Source organism: Varroa jacobsoni, unplaced genomic scaffold (assembly GCF_002532875.2).
Source record: "Varroa jacobsoni isolate VJ856 unplaced genomic scaffold, vjacob_1.0 scaffold_92, whole genome shotgun sequence".
NCBI lineage: Eukaryota > Metazoa > Arthropoda > Arachnida > Mesostigmata > Varroidae > Varroa > Varroa jacobsoni.
Genome location: NW_019212994.1, coordinates 111,988 through 129,614, shown reverse-complemented (window position 1 = coordinate 129,614; position 17,627 = coordinate 111,988). Strand labels below are relative to the sequence as shown.

At 42.6% G+C, this 17,627-nt stretch overlaps 1 protein-coding gene across 3 annotated transcripts in view; it reads left to right on the top strand.

Moving 5' to 3' along the window:
* LOC111264239 (uncharacterized) overlaps positions 1-17,627 on the top strand; it is a 129,152-nt gene that overhangs the window by 7,290 nt on the left and 104,235 nt on the right. For 2 of the 3 annotated variants that reach the window (XM_086970003.1, XM_022839945.2), the window contains exon 3: positions 15,846-15,923. The exons of the other annotated variant lie outside the window; for it this stretch is intronic. In XM_086970003.1, the coding sequence (XP_086826129.1) occupies positions 15,846-15,923 (78 nt within the window). The remainder of the gene's footprint in view (positions 1-15,845; positions 15,924-17,627) is intronic. 3 annotated transcript variants of the gene reach the window in all.

Below are 17,627 nucleotides of genomic sequence, written 5' to 3'. Positions count from 1 at the left end.
CAGCTGCGTCGTCTGCGGATTTTTACAAGCACGATGTCAGGAGGAACGCTGGACTCTATCGGGGAGGAGTTCCTTGGGCGGCGTTGACCTCGTCACTTTGAATTATATATAAATTTCATTAAAAATCGTTGTTTGTGATGTTAAAGATCTAACATGTTATAAAGTTACCTCTAAGATTTGTTGAAAACCGAAACTAGAACTAAAGCAAATTTTTGGGTTTGCTACTTAACTCATGTACGCATACACAATCGGCATGTAAATTTCGCTCTAAGATTATTCAACTTAATAATACACAACAAGATGCAACCGCTGCCACATCGAAACTTCGATGTGGCAGCGGTTGCATCTTCGATGAGCTTCGATGTGTGGTTTTGTGTTTAAAAGCTTGGACTTTACAGAAGAACAACACCGTGTGGTGAGCTTCCGTACTAAGATGTGATATATTTAACTGTCAAATTATACTATTTGTCGCGAGCTATCGACCAGTGTGTTTGATTCCGGCTAAGCGTTTGCCGATCGAGCCAGCAGATTTTCTAGGTGATCGATTTGTCTACGAGACACGTTCATCTGCTTTTTCCTGACTCATCATTATTGGGTTAACCTGTTCCTCTTGCTAGCCATGATTATACGAGGCTGTCCCTTATGGCTGTAGTAAACCAATTAATAGCAGAACATTAATCTGCAGATGGCCGGAATGAATCTAAACTACTTGTCGACCTATATGAACCTAAAATGAGATTAAGTAGAAGAACAAACTAAGCGATGAATTACTTACTTAATTACAGACTACTATTACACTAAATAGAATTTGAATTAGCCTAATTTACAGACCGTTTAGTACTTGGCAGTCACCTCTGTATAGTGCCTTACGAGATCCCCAATGCGAACTATAATATTGTCAATATACGAAAACCAACATCATCTCACTGCATCGAACTTATCCAAGCACCCACAAAGCCACCTTAGCTCTTCCCGTAGGTAAGATGCTGCGTATAATACGAGAGCTTTAGAGAGGATAGTGACATAGTCATGACAGAGGTGGGCTGCTGGTATCTGGTAGCAAAAAACTAAGTCGAGACACAAAACGATCAAGCTAATCAACTCTTGATATCGTTTTCTCCGTATAATGCAATGTATAAGGTACTAAGGTATAAAGACGATGGGCGCAGAAAGCGTTTTATGGCATGATTCTTTAAGTTTAACCATAAGGTATCGAACCTTCAGTTCAATAAGTTATGTAGTATTTCATAGGCAATAATATATTTGCCAGAAGTTACCTCAGACCTTAACGAATTATGGTTACGAAACGGGGGTAACATCGGTAGAGATACATCAGACAAAAGCAAAGAGTATCGGTCAATTTAAATATATCAAATAGATAAAAACGAATGATAACATTAACAATATGTATGCTAAGCAATTATTGGGTAAATTTTCAAGAACCGCGTAACAGCTTGCTAACTGGGACACTTGGACGTAATAGAAGTATAATGATAAATTAAAGCGAACATCGTAAACATTTATATCTGTAACGTTTTGTTCCTTTCGTAGTTGAATTATGCATGTTAAGACGGGAATCGAGTTAGAAAGGTGAGGCTTTTAGCCTTAATTATGGTGTAGAACAAAGCGATGCAAATGAAGTTAGAAACGTAATAGGCCTAGTTCAACTATCGCAGGGATACATAGGAAGCGAAGCACTTACGAAGGCTATGGGATTGTTAGTAAAGCCAGTTAGTACTATTGGTTTCCTTCAGAAGCGGCTGCAAACAGTTCCCTGTTGCGCTTTAGGTAAAATCATTTCTGACGATAAAAGTACACGGCCCTGACAGAGGTGAAAATATTCGCATATTGCTCTCGGAAGATAGTAATAGTAGGAAAAATCGTACGGTTAAGAAGAATGCAATAAGTTTATTGTGTACGCAGACTGTTGCGTGTACTGCAGAGCCTTTGTCAGGTGGTACGCTGTCGTCTGCTGGCCTATGAAGGCTGGCTTTACTATTTTAGGGAGAGTGAAGTGATGTTAGTTTGAAGGTCTCAGTCAAATCGGGTCGACCATCTTGGTTCAGTTATATCACTGCTTTGTTCCCTTCTTGCTGCTGCGAGACTTCTTTTTTCTATAACATATCCACTTTCCTCATGGCGATGACGCAGCAAACGGTGCGGCATAGTTCTACACTAGGCCTCAAGGAAGGGAAAACGTAACGCGCCTGCTCACTTTATTGTGAGTACCCTTCTGTCATAGAGAGCGCATGATGGCAAGCTGGAGCCGACCCGTGCATCTGATGGAAGCCCGTGCTGTCCTCAGGCCATAGCCTATCGTTCTGAAGGGTCCCAGAGGACAGACCGCTTTGCAACACGCCTACCTAGGCAAGGCAAGACAACTAAGCAGAAAAGAAATGCGGAGCAGAGAGCAACAGCAAGGGGGCGGTGAAGAGAAGCGGCGCGATTTGACCAGCTCGCTGGCCAAGGAGCTGGCAAGGCAAGACATAGGTGAACTAGCCGTTCCTGCTCATGGGCTAGGAAAAATAGAAGTAGTCGGAGAAAAGTGAAGACACGAATTGCCTACTTGGAGCGATATTTTTTGTATGCAATACGCCGGAGAGCTAGAAAGCGGGCAGACAGCCAAATAGGTAGGCGAGCAAGCAAGTAGCTAGGCCGCAAGTCAAAGCAAAGGCGGGTATGGCAAGCCAAGCGATATCGTATTTGATGTAGTCGACCTCGACACACATTCGAGTGTTCTTGCATTTTAGTGCCTACGATAAAGCGGACAGTGTTCACGGAATATGCAGCAACGCTGAATGTAAAGACCCCATTAGGCTGCGGGGAAAGTGAGTTGGTACAACGGGTGGGTGTTACCACTACTACTCAAAAGGGCGGTGAAGTTTAGGGGATTTTCAGCTGCTACTGAAGGGTATAAGAAAGACTGGAAGGATTCCCGTTTGTTTTGTGCACGACCACTTCTTTAGTGTGTTGCTGAGCAAGGAATGGAGCAGATTGCACGAGCGAACGCGCTCAACTTAGCTCAATGCGAACTCACCGATATTCCAACTCTCTCCTCCCGCCACCCGCATCGTCCTAACGCAGGCACCTCCTAGACCGGACGTATTATATATACACCCAGTGTGCACCGGCATACGGATACAAATGCACCTATTCTTCCCTATCGCATCTCATATCGTGATTTGGAAAAGGGATGTGAAACCTCGTCGGTATGCTCCGCCTGCAGACCGCTTTTCGTCACTGAGCTACCACTGCTCGTTCGCCGGTTTCACCCCTCTTTACAGCCACTTTCAGCAGCCGTCCCCTCGCTCCATCAAAAAAGAGGCTGCCTCCACACGAGATTCGGCATAAACAGAGCTGCGGCGGCAGCCTCACGGGCCGAGAAGGGACGCATCTGGCCGGCTTCTTCGTTGGTTGCAAGAAGTGTCGAATGAATATAGCCACGGGAGGGTAAGCGTCTGAGCGACCAGCGTTATTGGGACCACTGCTACCCCATCGCATCCGACTCTACCTTAGCCATGTTCTCTCTTACGATGCTTCCCCATCGCGTTCCAACCGTTCATCGCTGGCTAAATTTACTTTTGTTCGTCGGTCCCCGACGAACCGTCTGCTGATTATAGATCTGTCTCCTGAGAATTGGCAGGTTCTAGTTGGTGTGGCGTCGTAGAGTAAAAGACACCGGGAAAAATCGGGAAACTGGTTTCCTCTCGAGCTCATATATACATATGTATAGCAAGAGAGAAAGAATCCCAGAGACAGGCATACAGATTTCTCTACCGACTTCTTACAATGGGTGTACGAGAAAATCTCAATTATTGTTAATTTTTTAATATATTGAATCTGTCCAAAAATATGTATTTGTATTTTTATACAGTAGACTAACTTTTTTTAACTATTTTATGATGGCAAAGCCACTAAATTTTCACAATAAAATCATCGCGACGAGCGAATCTTTCCGTAGCGGTATCTTCGACGAATACTGTGCTAAGCAATTAAGGAAATCGTCTTTGTTTAGTAAATATAGTGTTGGCAGCGTCCCGCACCGTAAACGTTGTATCGTCCTGTCCAGTAAGCAGCAACCTTCTAACAATAGCGACGAGGAAAGCAATTAAGCGTCCCGTTGTACAGGAAGGGCCTGCTAGCATCAAGCATATCATAAAAGATAAATCGTTTCAAAGTATAGTAAAGGATCTCTTAGGCAGTGTGTATACCCACATGCCTATCAAGGGTAAGAGCTGCACTTTTCGTTACATAAGCATCCCGGTAAAAAAAAGTCGAAAAAAAAAAAAACGGAATTTCGTTGCACTTTTATTATTAGCTCTCGATACTTCGGTGTAACCGAAAGACAACCTAGGAAATGCACATAGTTACTATATGTATAGAAGCCGCTTTATTTGATGTGATAACAGCTTAATTTCGCCTGATACAAGAAACGTGTGTCTAGCTACGAACATCGTGAAGCCTAGGCCATTGACGCACGACACTAAATATGGTCATGGCTGAATTGCTTATTGAGTTTTTTGACCGTATTTAATTAATCATTTTTGGCATTTTGACTACAAATCAGATCAGTCGTAATATCATCCTTACATTAACTGACTTCTTAAGTTACACTTCAACAAATATTCTCACTGATTTGCTATTGTATCTATATGCACAGGCTGGAAGGCATCGATAGGTTGTGTACCCCTAAATATATCCTAGTAAATCTTACTATGAGCATAATTATGTGTCTAGTGATACGTGCGTGTGTATTGCGTGGCAGAATCACGACGCTAGATGAGGTCGGATGTTCATTGTTAGTTGTTGTCCAATTTTTTGTAAAGTCTGTCGTCCCGGGGGAAAAATATCGCCAACGTCATTCTGCTAACTGTTTCAACTGTTTGGGGTCGTATTGACGCTTTTCTGTGTAGCCTGGTTTCAAGTCACAGGAACAACTTCGAAATCTTCCGAAAAAGCGTTTTCATCCACTAGCTTTCAACGTTGTACAATAAAAAAAAATAGGTTGAAAGTTATTCTATAAATGCACAATGATTGATTCATTTACTCAACTTACACACGGTACTAATGGTGTTACAACGCTGGCTTCGGCAATGACGGTAAATGAAGTCAGTTCGTGACTAACGTAGATATCGAAGTTAAATACTGCGGATTTCAGATGAAGGTATTTAAATAGTGTCTGTCTAGTAGCGTATGTAGTTGTGCATACACTGATACGCGAGTAAATCTTGATTCTTATCTTTCTTCGTTTGTACGAATTCGGATGAAACGAGGTGAGCGCGTACTGCTTGAGGCCATTGCAACAAAATTAGAAAAATCCAAAAGTATATTAGTTCTTAATGTTTTAATTTATCATAACTACATTAAATGTTTAAGGGTAAATTCAGAAATAATGTGGGCACATGTGAAGTCGTTTACAGGCATACCTGAATACCCTTTACTACACCAATATGGATTGCACGAGTTGGATTTCTTTAATACGCCTGGGCAATATGGATTATTAAGATTGATAATTTTGGTCAGTTAAAGTGATTTTCAAGTTGGAGATACCGGAACGTTCAAAGTGCAGCTTCTCATGCACGTTGACTTCATGTATAGCAGTTTTTATTTATCTAAAAAAATTTATCTATAAAAAATAAAATTAAATATAATAGTAAAAAATGACGGTTGGGACGTCTAATTTGAGCCATATTTTTTATTTTTAGGATTTGCCCACAAGCAAGCTTGTGACATTGCATATCCCGTTTAAACGTGACCATTTCAGTGAGAAAGTTTTTATAAACTTTCTCTTTAAATAAACTTTAATACTAAAACTTGTATTACATGTTTTATTCGTATTAGCTTTTAGCCCAAGTGATCAGTGTAAGGTCCGGAGTACGAGAAATGGGTAGGAAATGTATCAAATTAAAAGTAACATCAACATTCTTGTACATATAAAAAATAGTTTTAAAATGTTGCCATTTATATTTCAAACTATGGCAAGACGGAATTGATACTCTCGAATCTAGTTGATTTAGTCAGATGATTTCGTTTTGCTTGAGTAGCTCAAACTGATCCAATAATATAACTTGAAAAATCTAATTCAAGTTACCGAAACCAGTAGATTAGTTTGTCCCATTAATGGCCGCGGCTGTAGCAAAGCTGATATCACAAACGGGTTTTACGTAAGTTGCAAGTTTGAGTCAGGAGACAGCGCTTTGATATGGCCCAGAAAGACTCCAACGTCTAAAGTTGTGGCGCATTTTAAGGCAGAAGTGAATTAAAAAAGTAATACACATATTTCGCTTTTACAGAACTTAACGGCGGGATAATGGAAAAAGGGACAGCATTGAGCAGCTTGGCCTATCTAGCTAAACATCATCGGGTCAGATAATTAGAAATTCAAAGTTACACGCAGGCGTGTTTGCATATTTTTTTTTGCTATATAAAATCTCTTACGAAAACTGCAAGATAGAACTATTTAGGTAGTTGGACATGTTTAGGAGAGCCTGTTAACTATCCATACAATCAATTCTGTCCCGTTCCCTAACAAGACTAAATAGTAACTTCACACGTTCAAGGACTGCCGTGAGATGAAGCAGCAGTGAGACCAACTAAGGATCGCATTTTTCGTATACGACAGCTTCATTAAATCCCTTACGTTTGTCGTGCTATAGTAATAATAAGGAAAAACCTAGGCATGACAACCTTACATTATAACAGCTTTATGCCCAACGTGTCAACTTGATTGATTCTAAAAGTGAAGGTAATCTCAGCAAACTGCGTTTGGCAGGCCTTTATAGGATTCGTGAAAATTATAAATATTGCATTTGTCGCCTACACAAGGTATGTAGGGATAAGTACTTGTATGTACATAATTAATGAACGAGTATACAAAAAGCAAAGTAGTGTTTTTCTTCTTTCGTTAGAATGGCCTACTTATATTCGACGTTAAAAAAGCTGCAAACGCTAGTTCACTTCAATCATTTTGAAGAATTTCAAGGCTTCACCAGCTGCTGCTAGTGCTAAACAAGCCTACGTATCAGGCAGTAACCCCAGTAGTGCTGTTTTTGTACCTGAAAGTTTCATCTCCGCTCAGAGAATTGCAGACCACATAACCACGATCGAACCTGATCAGGCGATTACCGTCGATGCGGCCGGTCGACGGCCGATCGCATAGGGTCATAGGTTATCTGGTGCTCGGTCGCTCTCCTCAGGACCTTCTCATGCTAGCAGACTTAGCGCGCACTCTTCGAGAAAGTGTTCTCAAGTTAGCCCATGCGCCAAAAGGGAGAGTCTCGGCCGTCTCCGTACGAGGTCTTAGAGTCTTAGTTGATGACGCTGTCGAATGTCCCCGGCGCAGATTCGGGCGCGCAGGTCGTCTGGCCCTGTTTTCCCCTGCTTTTCTGCCATATTACCCTCCCCTTCCACTAAATTGGAGCCTGTTCGAAGGGCAGGTATCACCGGCTGGCGTGCGTCGGGCACATTTTGAGTGCGCGTCGACTTGCGATTTCTGATACGGACATCGAGGTAGCGGCGACTCAGCAAAGGCACGTCTAATTTAGATCATCGCTTCGGCCAGCTTATATCCGCCAACTGACCATGCGAATCTACGGCGGATGACCTCGGATCGAAGATTCAGCCTAGTGCACGCGCAAGTTGCCGACAGATTCCCTGCCCCCGGAATACTTCGTTCTGCTTTCCCCCTCTAGACCAGCTTCTCTCCCGTGGAACTCCTGTTGAATTCCGGCTAGCAAGCCGCGCTTGTCGACTCGATGCGCTATCGACAATCTAAAGTTATACGGCCTAGCTAGCAGCTTGACGTTTCCAAAGTACATACAAAGTATGGATGCATAACTGCCAACGAGGAATGTAAGCCGTTTACAACTAGCATATGAAAGGAAAACAGATAACGCACTACGCCTAGGGGTGTTTAAAGGAATATCCAAGTCGATGATGACATTCAAATTCACGACGCTTTTAGTGGTGGTAGCTGTCGTAGTACAGGTACTGGCGCAGGATGACCTAGGAATTTGTAAAGTTTGGAAAGATGGGACTGGAGACCGGAAGCCACTATGAGCTTTGAGGAAACGAGCAAGATTGCGAAAGGTTCAAGCTAAATTGCATGAAAGTACTTAAGAGAAATAGATGCCTACGAGGAAGATGTAAGCGTCAGAGGGGAAAGCGCGATCACTAATTGCGTTGGACGAGAAGGGCGCCTCGCATCCCCTCGGGCGCCGCCATCATTGTCTGAAGGACGCGGCTGGCATCGCTGCCGTTGTAGCAGCGAGGAAGAAAGTGAGGACGGAAAGATGGGACACAGGCGTCAAACAGTCCCTTCGTACTTACCTACTACCGAACATCACGAGCCGACGCACGCACGCCAAAGGGGCATATGCAGCCATGAAGAAGCACACGGGCAGCCAAGAGGGCAGACAGGTGGGAGCTTCTTGATGCTGCAAATACTGACAACCAGGTTTCTTTAGAGACTAACTGCGGGTTGATATGCGAGGCAGGTTAGTAACGGGCACCTAACCTGTCTCGTCTCCGCATGCAATGTCTACGGGCGGGTAGCAGCTGGTGGCAGTAAGCTGTCTAGCCTAGCAAAGTAGGCTTAACTGTAAGGCGTTGGAATAGCATCTTGCGTTATGCAATGCTGATAAGATAACTGCCGCGGCTACTGTTGCTGATACTAACGGCACGCCACACCACACGCGTCCCCACGTTTTCACTCCTTGCGCCCTGTCATCGTCAGCTATCCTTGCCAACACTGCTTTCCACATACACGCAGGCACCCCTGCTGGAAGTGTCCACCGGATCTGGCTGCTCTAAATTTGTCGACCTCTTAGTTGTACCTATGTACACATATAATAATACACATACACAGCGCAGGATAGTACAAATCGGACCCACTTAGACGGACCCTTTGTCATAATGGGTACATGTTTATTTGCTATCTTCGAAACAAGAATAAAGCTAGTTCCCTCTAGAACAAAACAATACATTTTTCATGACAAAAACAATGTCTCGCATTCGAAATGTCGAGTAAGGACTATCTATTGTTCAAAGTAGGTGCGCGAACTAAAGCATGATCGAGTTTAAAAAAAGCTCCTCTTTCCTTTTTGTTTTAAAGCTTAAATTCAGTGTCTGGGAAATGTTTTATACGTGACGTATTTGAGAAACACTTCAGCCAATTTACAACTACCAATATCGCTACTGTTAAAAAGGTGTTTATGGGTTAAAGAAGGCGGATCAGTAACGTAGCTTAAGACCTACTATGGTAGTTGTCATTGTAAAGCATAATGATTATATTAATTACGTTATGTACGATCTTTAGGACTTAATTAATGAATTACTTCTATTCACTGGCTTCGTTTCCATATATTCTTGGAAGCTGCAAGAGAGGTTCGTCCTGTATAAGAGCTGGAAGGCTAGAAATTTCAAAGAGCACTACTAGAGAGAATAGTAATATTGTTTATCAACTATAGACAGTTTGATTACCATTTACACACATAACGAACAACTAATACTGCAACTTCCGACTTTAGACAAATAGGATGCTTAGCGCTTATATGTATATATATATCTTATCGCTTATATATATATATCCTCTAAGTTAGCAACTCACACACACACACATAGATGTGTCATAAATGGTATATTCGACGGTCTATAGCTCATTAAAAAATAAACACGAGTTCGCCCATGCAAAAACCTCCCGATTAAATTACCTTCTGCTATTACTTCTTATCCTATTGTAAATTCACGTTATGTTCAAAGGAGAAAGACACACGGTAAGCCTTAGTAAATCACATATACATAATCACCTTAATTCGGAATGTGCACCTTTTTTTCAGGATATATATATATATATATATATATATATATATATATGTATATAGACATTTTTGTTTTATATAGTTTTTCCTTATTGCTTACGTAAGGATTGTGAGCTCAATTTAATGTATCAATCCTAGGAAAGCTGTCGAGGTAAACATTTTATGAATTTCCCTGGTTGAGTTACAACCTGATAACGGATATATATAATTAGTGTTTGTAATTGTTTTAATACTAGCTCTTTTCGCGTAAACACAAGGACAATGTTCTCTTTTTGTGCCCTCCCTCTTTTCTCTCTGTAATACGATTAAAATATGAATGTTGATAATTAACGGTGACACTTCAACTGTAACTTGTATTTATGCAAACTTCTACTAAAGGCAGAATCATCCAGGTTTAGCTTTGCCTAGAAATATTCTGTTATGTAGTCCCTTCCACAGGCTCGTAGACGCTTCCTGATCTAAAGATTTGGATTTTATAGAATTCCAATATTAATTCGTTGAATCCGCCGATACGTGTAGTGGACTTACCAACAAAGTCTCGAAAAAGCTTTAATTATATTGGATGAGCTTTAAGATGAAATGGGCTTGTCTCTTTTAGCAAACTTAACACGGACGATACCGTTTGTAAATCCAATCCGTGTACCGTTACCTGATAATTCCGTTCCTTGGGCGTAACTGGCTCGAAACCATTCTTTGGCCATAAATGTTATACACAGTCTTTGGTTTGTACATGATCGGGCCGAAAACATTTAGCATACTACCGTGCTTTTTTTTATGCTAAACACCAATGTGAACGTGTCGCATGAGAATCGAACAGTATCTAGTAAATGAAAACACGTACGGTTAAATGGCAGAAGATTAATACAAAGTTCCAGCCACTTTAATTTCATAAAAAAAAAACAAAAAAAAAAGCTATTTTTTGTCGGTCGCTATCAGACTGTACAAAGGCATACTACAGTGAAAAAGAATTGAAGATGGTTGGACAGTGTTTGCTTGCGTCGCAAGTACGCAGACAAATGGCCGCGCGTATGAGTAAGGCGTTTAAATATTGCGAAGCTACGTATTTTCACAACTCTGAACAGTTAACGCTGGACGAATCATGCTCTCGAAGTCGTCCGTAAAGGGAAATGGTCATAGCTTCACGTTATTCGAACTAAGTAATGCGACAGATTAAACCCTATTGCAGGACGCTTTGTAAATAGATGAGGTTTTGCCGGTAAAATGAGCTGCAATTGCAGCGATGTAGTATACGCTAACTAAGAGGTAAAGTACAACTTGGAACAACTGTACTTTACCTCTGTGACTCTAGAAATTGGGCTTGTTTTAAGTCTGGCCTAAATAAACTAAGCGGAAACGAAGTAGGATAAGATTGAGATGACCTTCAGTTATTTAGAACCTCCCAATCTGAACTGATCAAGGAGACGAGCACGCTCCTAGTTTAGATACATGTATTTATGCACTCAGAAACATAGTTAACAGCAGATGGACGCCTTGAGCGATTTTTCGAATGAATACGCAGTGTTGAATTATAAACTTGCAGCTTCTAAAGGATACACACTAAACTTTTAACGATGCGACAGTTCTTGTAAAGTTAGCTTAAGTTAGGAGAAATTTTGCGCCGAAATCGGAAAACTTATTCAATTAGGTAAAGAAGTGCACTGTTCATCGATACCACCTTACCCAATAAGGATATTGGTGCACCTTACCGAAATTCAGCTACATACAAAATACGATCTAATTAAATTCGACATGTGTGCTTTCGACAGCCTAAGAGCTTGTATGTCAAATATAAACATTAGCTGGTCGACATATGGGCAAAGGGCCCAAAGCGTGATCAAATAATTGCTCTTTTTTTAGCTCGGTAGCATGATGTTGCCTTTTCGTTCTGATTGCTTACTAATGTGCTGGCTTTGGTTTTTCCCCTCTGGTTAAACTAAAAATAATCTGAGTGTCGAAAGCTCCAAACCGGGGCAGCCGGTGCCGAGCTAACTTCAGTACACCTTTGCCATGCATTGGGTCTTTGGCCGGGAGCCAAGACCGACTCGTCAGGCCCGATGGACTGTTTCCTTCCACAGCTTCGAAGGAGTCCATTAAGAGACAGCTCACGTCTTTGCGACAACCCAAGTAAGCAGTAGTCGATTATGTGCTTTCAACTTGGCCATCGGAGCGTGTGAGAGAATATGTGTCGATGCTATTGATTAGGACGCGGAGAGATGCGTACTTGCTGCTTCGCGAGAGAGCAAGACATATGTATGGAGAGGGAGGGAGAACGAGCTGAGGGAAACAGACATGGGACGTCGGAAATACAGAGAACCCGCAACGCTCCGTCCAAGCACTTTTATCCCTGACACAGCACCAGATCCCTGCAGACAGACCTTTGCCCGACCACTGGCCTTCAGACGGCCATTGGCCCACGGACACTCCTTTTCTGACCTCGACTGATGGCAGCGGTGGCGATGCTAAGGCTCATGTGCGTCAACTCGACAAGAGTGTCTATACGACCGTTTATGCCTCTGCTGTCCCTGCTCGTACCTAAAGCATTATATGAGTTCTCTGTATATGCACACATACCTACGTGCATAGGTTGCGCTCTAGTATCGTCGTACAGGGCGTAAGATGTGCCAGTCAGTGGTGATTCTGTCGCTACCGCTATGGCCCGCTTCTCTTCTTTAGATACATCGAGGGGCAGGCATTTATGTGTCCGCAAAGCGAGGGTGCTCGCTGGTCATAATCGTTGGTGTTGCTTCTTTGGGCCTGCGAGTCTGTAGGGCCCTGTGGTACGTTCCTGTTCGCTTATGCGTCGTGCCCTCTGTTTGACGACGTTTTGCGTGATGGACGAAGGGGAATCTAGTCCGTTATCGCCGGCTGGCGAATGGGGACTGTCGGTCGCCGGCGCCTGTCAAGCAGCAACATCTTGTCGGCGACCACCTCCAAAGATTCTGCCAGCATCCCACATTCGGCAAATTCTTTCATTTTGCGTGTTGCCTATATTGCAGTATGTTATAACCAGCCCTACGGGCCTCGCGCCCGCGCTTCCGTCAGGATAAATGCGGGACAGGCAGCGTAGGGAAGAGTAGAGGATGAAACAAATGCGACGTTGAGCAAGCGAGCATTTTGTGTACAATGAACCTAACAGAGACAGGCATATGAGCGGCCAACGACTATACTAGAAATTCTGTTCATCGGCAAAGAATAAGAATCAGAAGGACGATGACCGACGGGGGAGATCTCAAGTTCGCTCCTGGTAATCTCAGTTGTTTCCTGGGAAATGGAATGTGGTCCTCATGACCTCGCCCTTTGTCCTCCGTGTTAACTAGATTCTCGGTCGCCGACAACAACGTGTCACTTCCTGGGGGACGTAGAGGGGATCTCATTGCAAAGAGAGATTAATGCGTCGAAGGGAAAAGAGATACCCAACACGGACATTAATGCCGACTTAACGAATCTTAGCCTGCTAATCGCCTCTAATGAGAGCTTGCCCGTTTGTAGTGGAACTTGTCGTATCTTTGACGTGGACATATTTTCTCTCCTTTATTTTGTTGTCTCATGCCATACAGTAGTTTCGTCTCTGTCATATTGTAAAATCGCATGTTGGACTATAGAATCAACACTTGTGTAAGGAACGTGCGGAACACGGTCAACGATTTCAGTTTAGATTGAAACCTAAAAGAGACCTCAAAGAGCAACCTCTTTTGGCATACTTTTATTTTCAAACTCCCGATGAGACGGATCTCTCACTTTTAGAAAACGCATGCTATTATGTTTTTCTTAGAAATAAATGTCAAACTCGAGTGTACTGTTTGTAGGAAAGTAAATATCTTAGAGTCAGCACCCTGTGGGTTTACGATGATATCTTTGATTTGATATAGGCGAAGCCCCACCATACTGAGCTTAGCTTTAAGGTGGATCAATAGGATATTGTCTACGCGGAAAAACGATTCAAAATTGCATTTGGAACTGTTGTATGTCTACCGATACATAAGAGGTGAGCATATTTATGAGATCTTCGTATACCGTACTGGAGGTTATTATCGCGGTTATTCTGGTTGTGGCTTTCGTCTAAAGAAGAGAAATGGCTGAACCAGTTGACCTTCAACGGATGGTACGGGCCTCCGAAAGTCTACGTTACGACACTGGAGTATGTTACGAATGCCTGATCGATGGTTCGTATGTCAGGTTTTATACGTTTTACGCTTGGCTAGTCATGACTTTTGGAGAAATGTCGAAGCTACCATATTTCTGTATGCACTGCGTAGAACATACAGCACGCTCCGGCGGCAATGATGGCTACCTTTTTAGTTGCGTTGACCCACTCCGTTTGTCTCATTCTAGTAAGACGAACTAGTTCTTTCGAGCCGCATAGGAACTGTAATATTCTATCCCCTGCAATCATACTCGTATTGAATTGAAACCAAAATGTACTCGCTCTTACGAAAGCGTGAGCGCTAGCCTGAAGCCACGAGCAACGCACGACATCCATATCGCCTCGTCTTTACCGAACTTCTATGCAGTCCATGGAGATGCCACAAAGAGAGTCGTCCTGTAGTGCCGACACCGCCGGAAGTTTTGAGCGACGCTTCCTCCGAGTTTTTGTCGTCTGGCTCCTTTTCACTCTTCGAAATCTTTCGTCTTCGCTGTTCCTACAACCTGTCTGTTGGATATTTGTATCGCTTCCTTCAACAGCGAGCAGCAAAGAAGGCTTTACAATCAAAGAAAGGCGGGCGAAGGCCAGCGTGATTCTTGACGGCTAACCAGTGTCAAGCAAGCAAATGCGGCCTATAGCGCTGTAAAGTAACAAAAGGAGGTACGGTATGGCACTAGCGGAAGCATACGCGTTTGCTCCAACTTTGGAAAAATCTTTGTCTAGCCGTTGTGAAACACTACCGGGATTCCCAATGGCTAGACAACGGGATTCTGGTGTACGACGTTCATGTGACCCTATGCTAGGCTGCATCGAGCCAACTGTGAATACATATTTGTCATGTCGCTTGCCTCACGCTTGGCATTTTTGTCTCTCCGATTACTAAACTGAACGACTGGGTTCATTGCGGCCGCCTCGCAGTTTCGCGGGCTTTTAAATTTTCAGTTTTACCCGACGTAACCATATCGAATAAAACACCTCTTTTCGTGGCAGCTGGAGCACAACAGCATTGAACTTTTACAGAAGTAGTGTCCGGGACATCAATCTGGGAACTTACGTAGTGCATTCCTGTATGTTTATTAGTAGGCGTCTTACTGTGCGATCTACTTAGGTTCCAGCTGGTTGCTTGAATAATGGAAAAAGCTTCCGATGTCTGTACCCAATATCTCTGTAGGCATGGTTTTAATAAACAGGAATAGCTTCGCAGATTTCCGATATTCAGCGATCTCAAGCGAAGTGTGAGACGTTATCACGAACATTTAAAGTATACCCTACCAACTAACCTTTATTGCATTTATCTTAGGTCAAAAATACCAAAGCCTAGTGGCGGATTAATGGTAATGGCTGAGATAAATCTTGCCACTTCATTAAAGCTGCCCTCAAAATAGGGGAAGAAATTGCAACATTTCGCGCTCACCTCATCTTAATCAACAGGAGAAATGGGCAGTGTGAATCTTACTTCTATATGTAGCTTTCTGCTAGAATATTTGCCGTGCCTAATAATCTATGGTACGGAAACGTGTCTCTTCAAAGGAAAATGTGTGACACACCTGTTACTTCGAAACAAATGCCCTGGATAATCGGGATATTCCCTTGCTAATAACGAGATGTTCCATAATATTACATGCTGGTTCAGGCTGAACCCGTTATTACTTATTGATATTTATTAGTCAAGCAAATCAAGTACACTTAGCTGCTTCCCTTAAATCGTGCTATTCTGAGCTGCAGCTCTATATGGGGTTCTGCTGTACATGATAATATTGACCGACTCAAATAAGGCTACCTAGAAATATTGCATAGTGTCGACTTTAACCCGCCTTCCCGTTCACACAAAATATCTGCATGGGGCTTTCTTTGAATAACAACTGTCTCCTTTTCTCTCTAAGGTATTTCGAAACTGCTGCAGAAGGAAGGGCATTTACCGATGCGCGATGCAATGGCTTTTCATCACGAAACATATGAAGGTTCGAACCGTCATGTAAAATTCAGCTATCAGATTTTGTCTTCGTCTGTTTATGTAGAGTGGCACATGATTCGAGTTGTAGTATAGCAGCTATCGTTCACGACTTATTTTGAACCAAGTTACAATAATCTTCGTGCGCTTGTGACCATATATGGGCTCGTATTGAAATTACGAAAAGACGTTACGGAAGAGGAGCGGACTCTAATACCCAGATTCATTGAAAAAAAGCGATCGCGATGAAAATTCGTTGAATGGGTTGGAATATCGAAGTATGTTGACCATATAGATCAGAAGGTGAATGATAGGGCGTCTGTGTTGTGAAAAATAGGAAAACGGTGCAAAACTGCAGTAAGCAGGCAAGCTTATTATGACGGAGCTTCAAAAAGGCCCATTTATAACGGTTTCTCAACGGCGTCTGAGGCCGCGTCCACAAAAACCCTTTAACGTCGTATCAAGATAACTGTTGAAAATCAGTCAGAAAGCCTAGTTTACGGAACTGCTAACAAAAGTACGCGCGCTTCAAATGGGCTAAACTGTTTCAAACTTGGACAGCCGAAGTCTAGGAAACGGATTATTTTTAAGACGAATCGCATTTTGAGTAGTAAGTCCCCTAATAAGACGTTCCGACGAAAGATTCTACGAATTCTTTGTAGTTCAATAAATCGAAACATCCGATAATGTCGGTCATGATTATCTACCAACGTCTTGCTAACGAAGTATAGGGTCTGTGCCTTAGATTTCGTCACCAAGATTACGGAAAAGTATAGAATAATTTAGAAGAAAAGCGCTGCTTCAGGTACGGGCATGGTGTCTGGATGGATGCTATAAGCTCATGAATAGCAAGGTAAAGTGTGCCTTCGAAATAGTTCACTATGTTGAAGTGTATGGCTTCGAAATTCACTTCAATTTGAATCCAACCAGAAGCGGGTGACATTATGTCAAAGGACGATTCAGGCTCGGGTAAAGGACCACGAAAGGATTGCAGTTCAAAAACATAGTGTTCCAAGTACGGGTGCGGGGCTCCAATGTATCGGATAGCGGAAGTGCGTTTGGAATATCCGACACCTAGTTGCAACATGATTGCGGTCAGGAATGGGCTACTAAACACTAGCTTTAATACCTGTCTATTCTTCTAGCGCAGTTAAAAAATCTTCTCTAGCGGCAGGGTCACGAGTGCCATCACTAGAAAGCAGAGGGGGCAGTTTTTACGCATAGACAAAACGCACATAGATATTTAGTTTGGGTGCGAAACTATCTATCTTCAGTACAACTCGATAATGTATAAACATTCTAGTTCGCCTTATTCTGTTCGCAAACCGGTGTCTGTGCGATTTTTTCTGTGCTTGAGAGCTTAAATCGATCTAGCTAGACATCTACTCACCGCAGTCGTCAGCTCTCATTTAATTCTATATACGTTTCGCTTAGAAGTTACGCTATCTAAATAATCTAATAGATAGGCAGACAGACAGACAGCATATCTTATAAGGCATAAACACACAGTTTCTAGATTCAAACGGAATGGAAAATAAACACAGTTTGGATTGCAAGATTGTGAATTTTAAATCACTGTTGACAGTAATAACGCGCGCCAGAAGCAGCTTTGCGAAAATTACCCATCTTGATGAAAAAGTTCGACCATCGTGTGTTGATGGTGGTAAGGGTCCGCCTTTAGGGGGCAAGACATTTTTGATCGTGTCTAGCATCA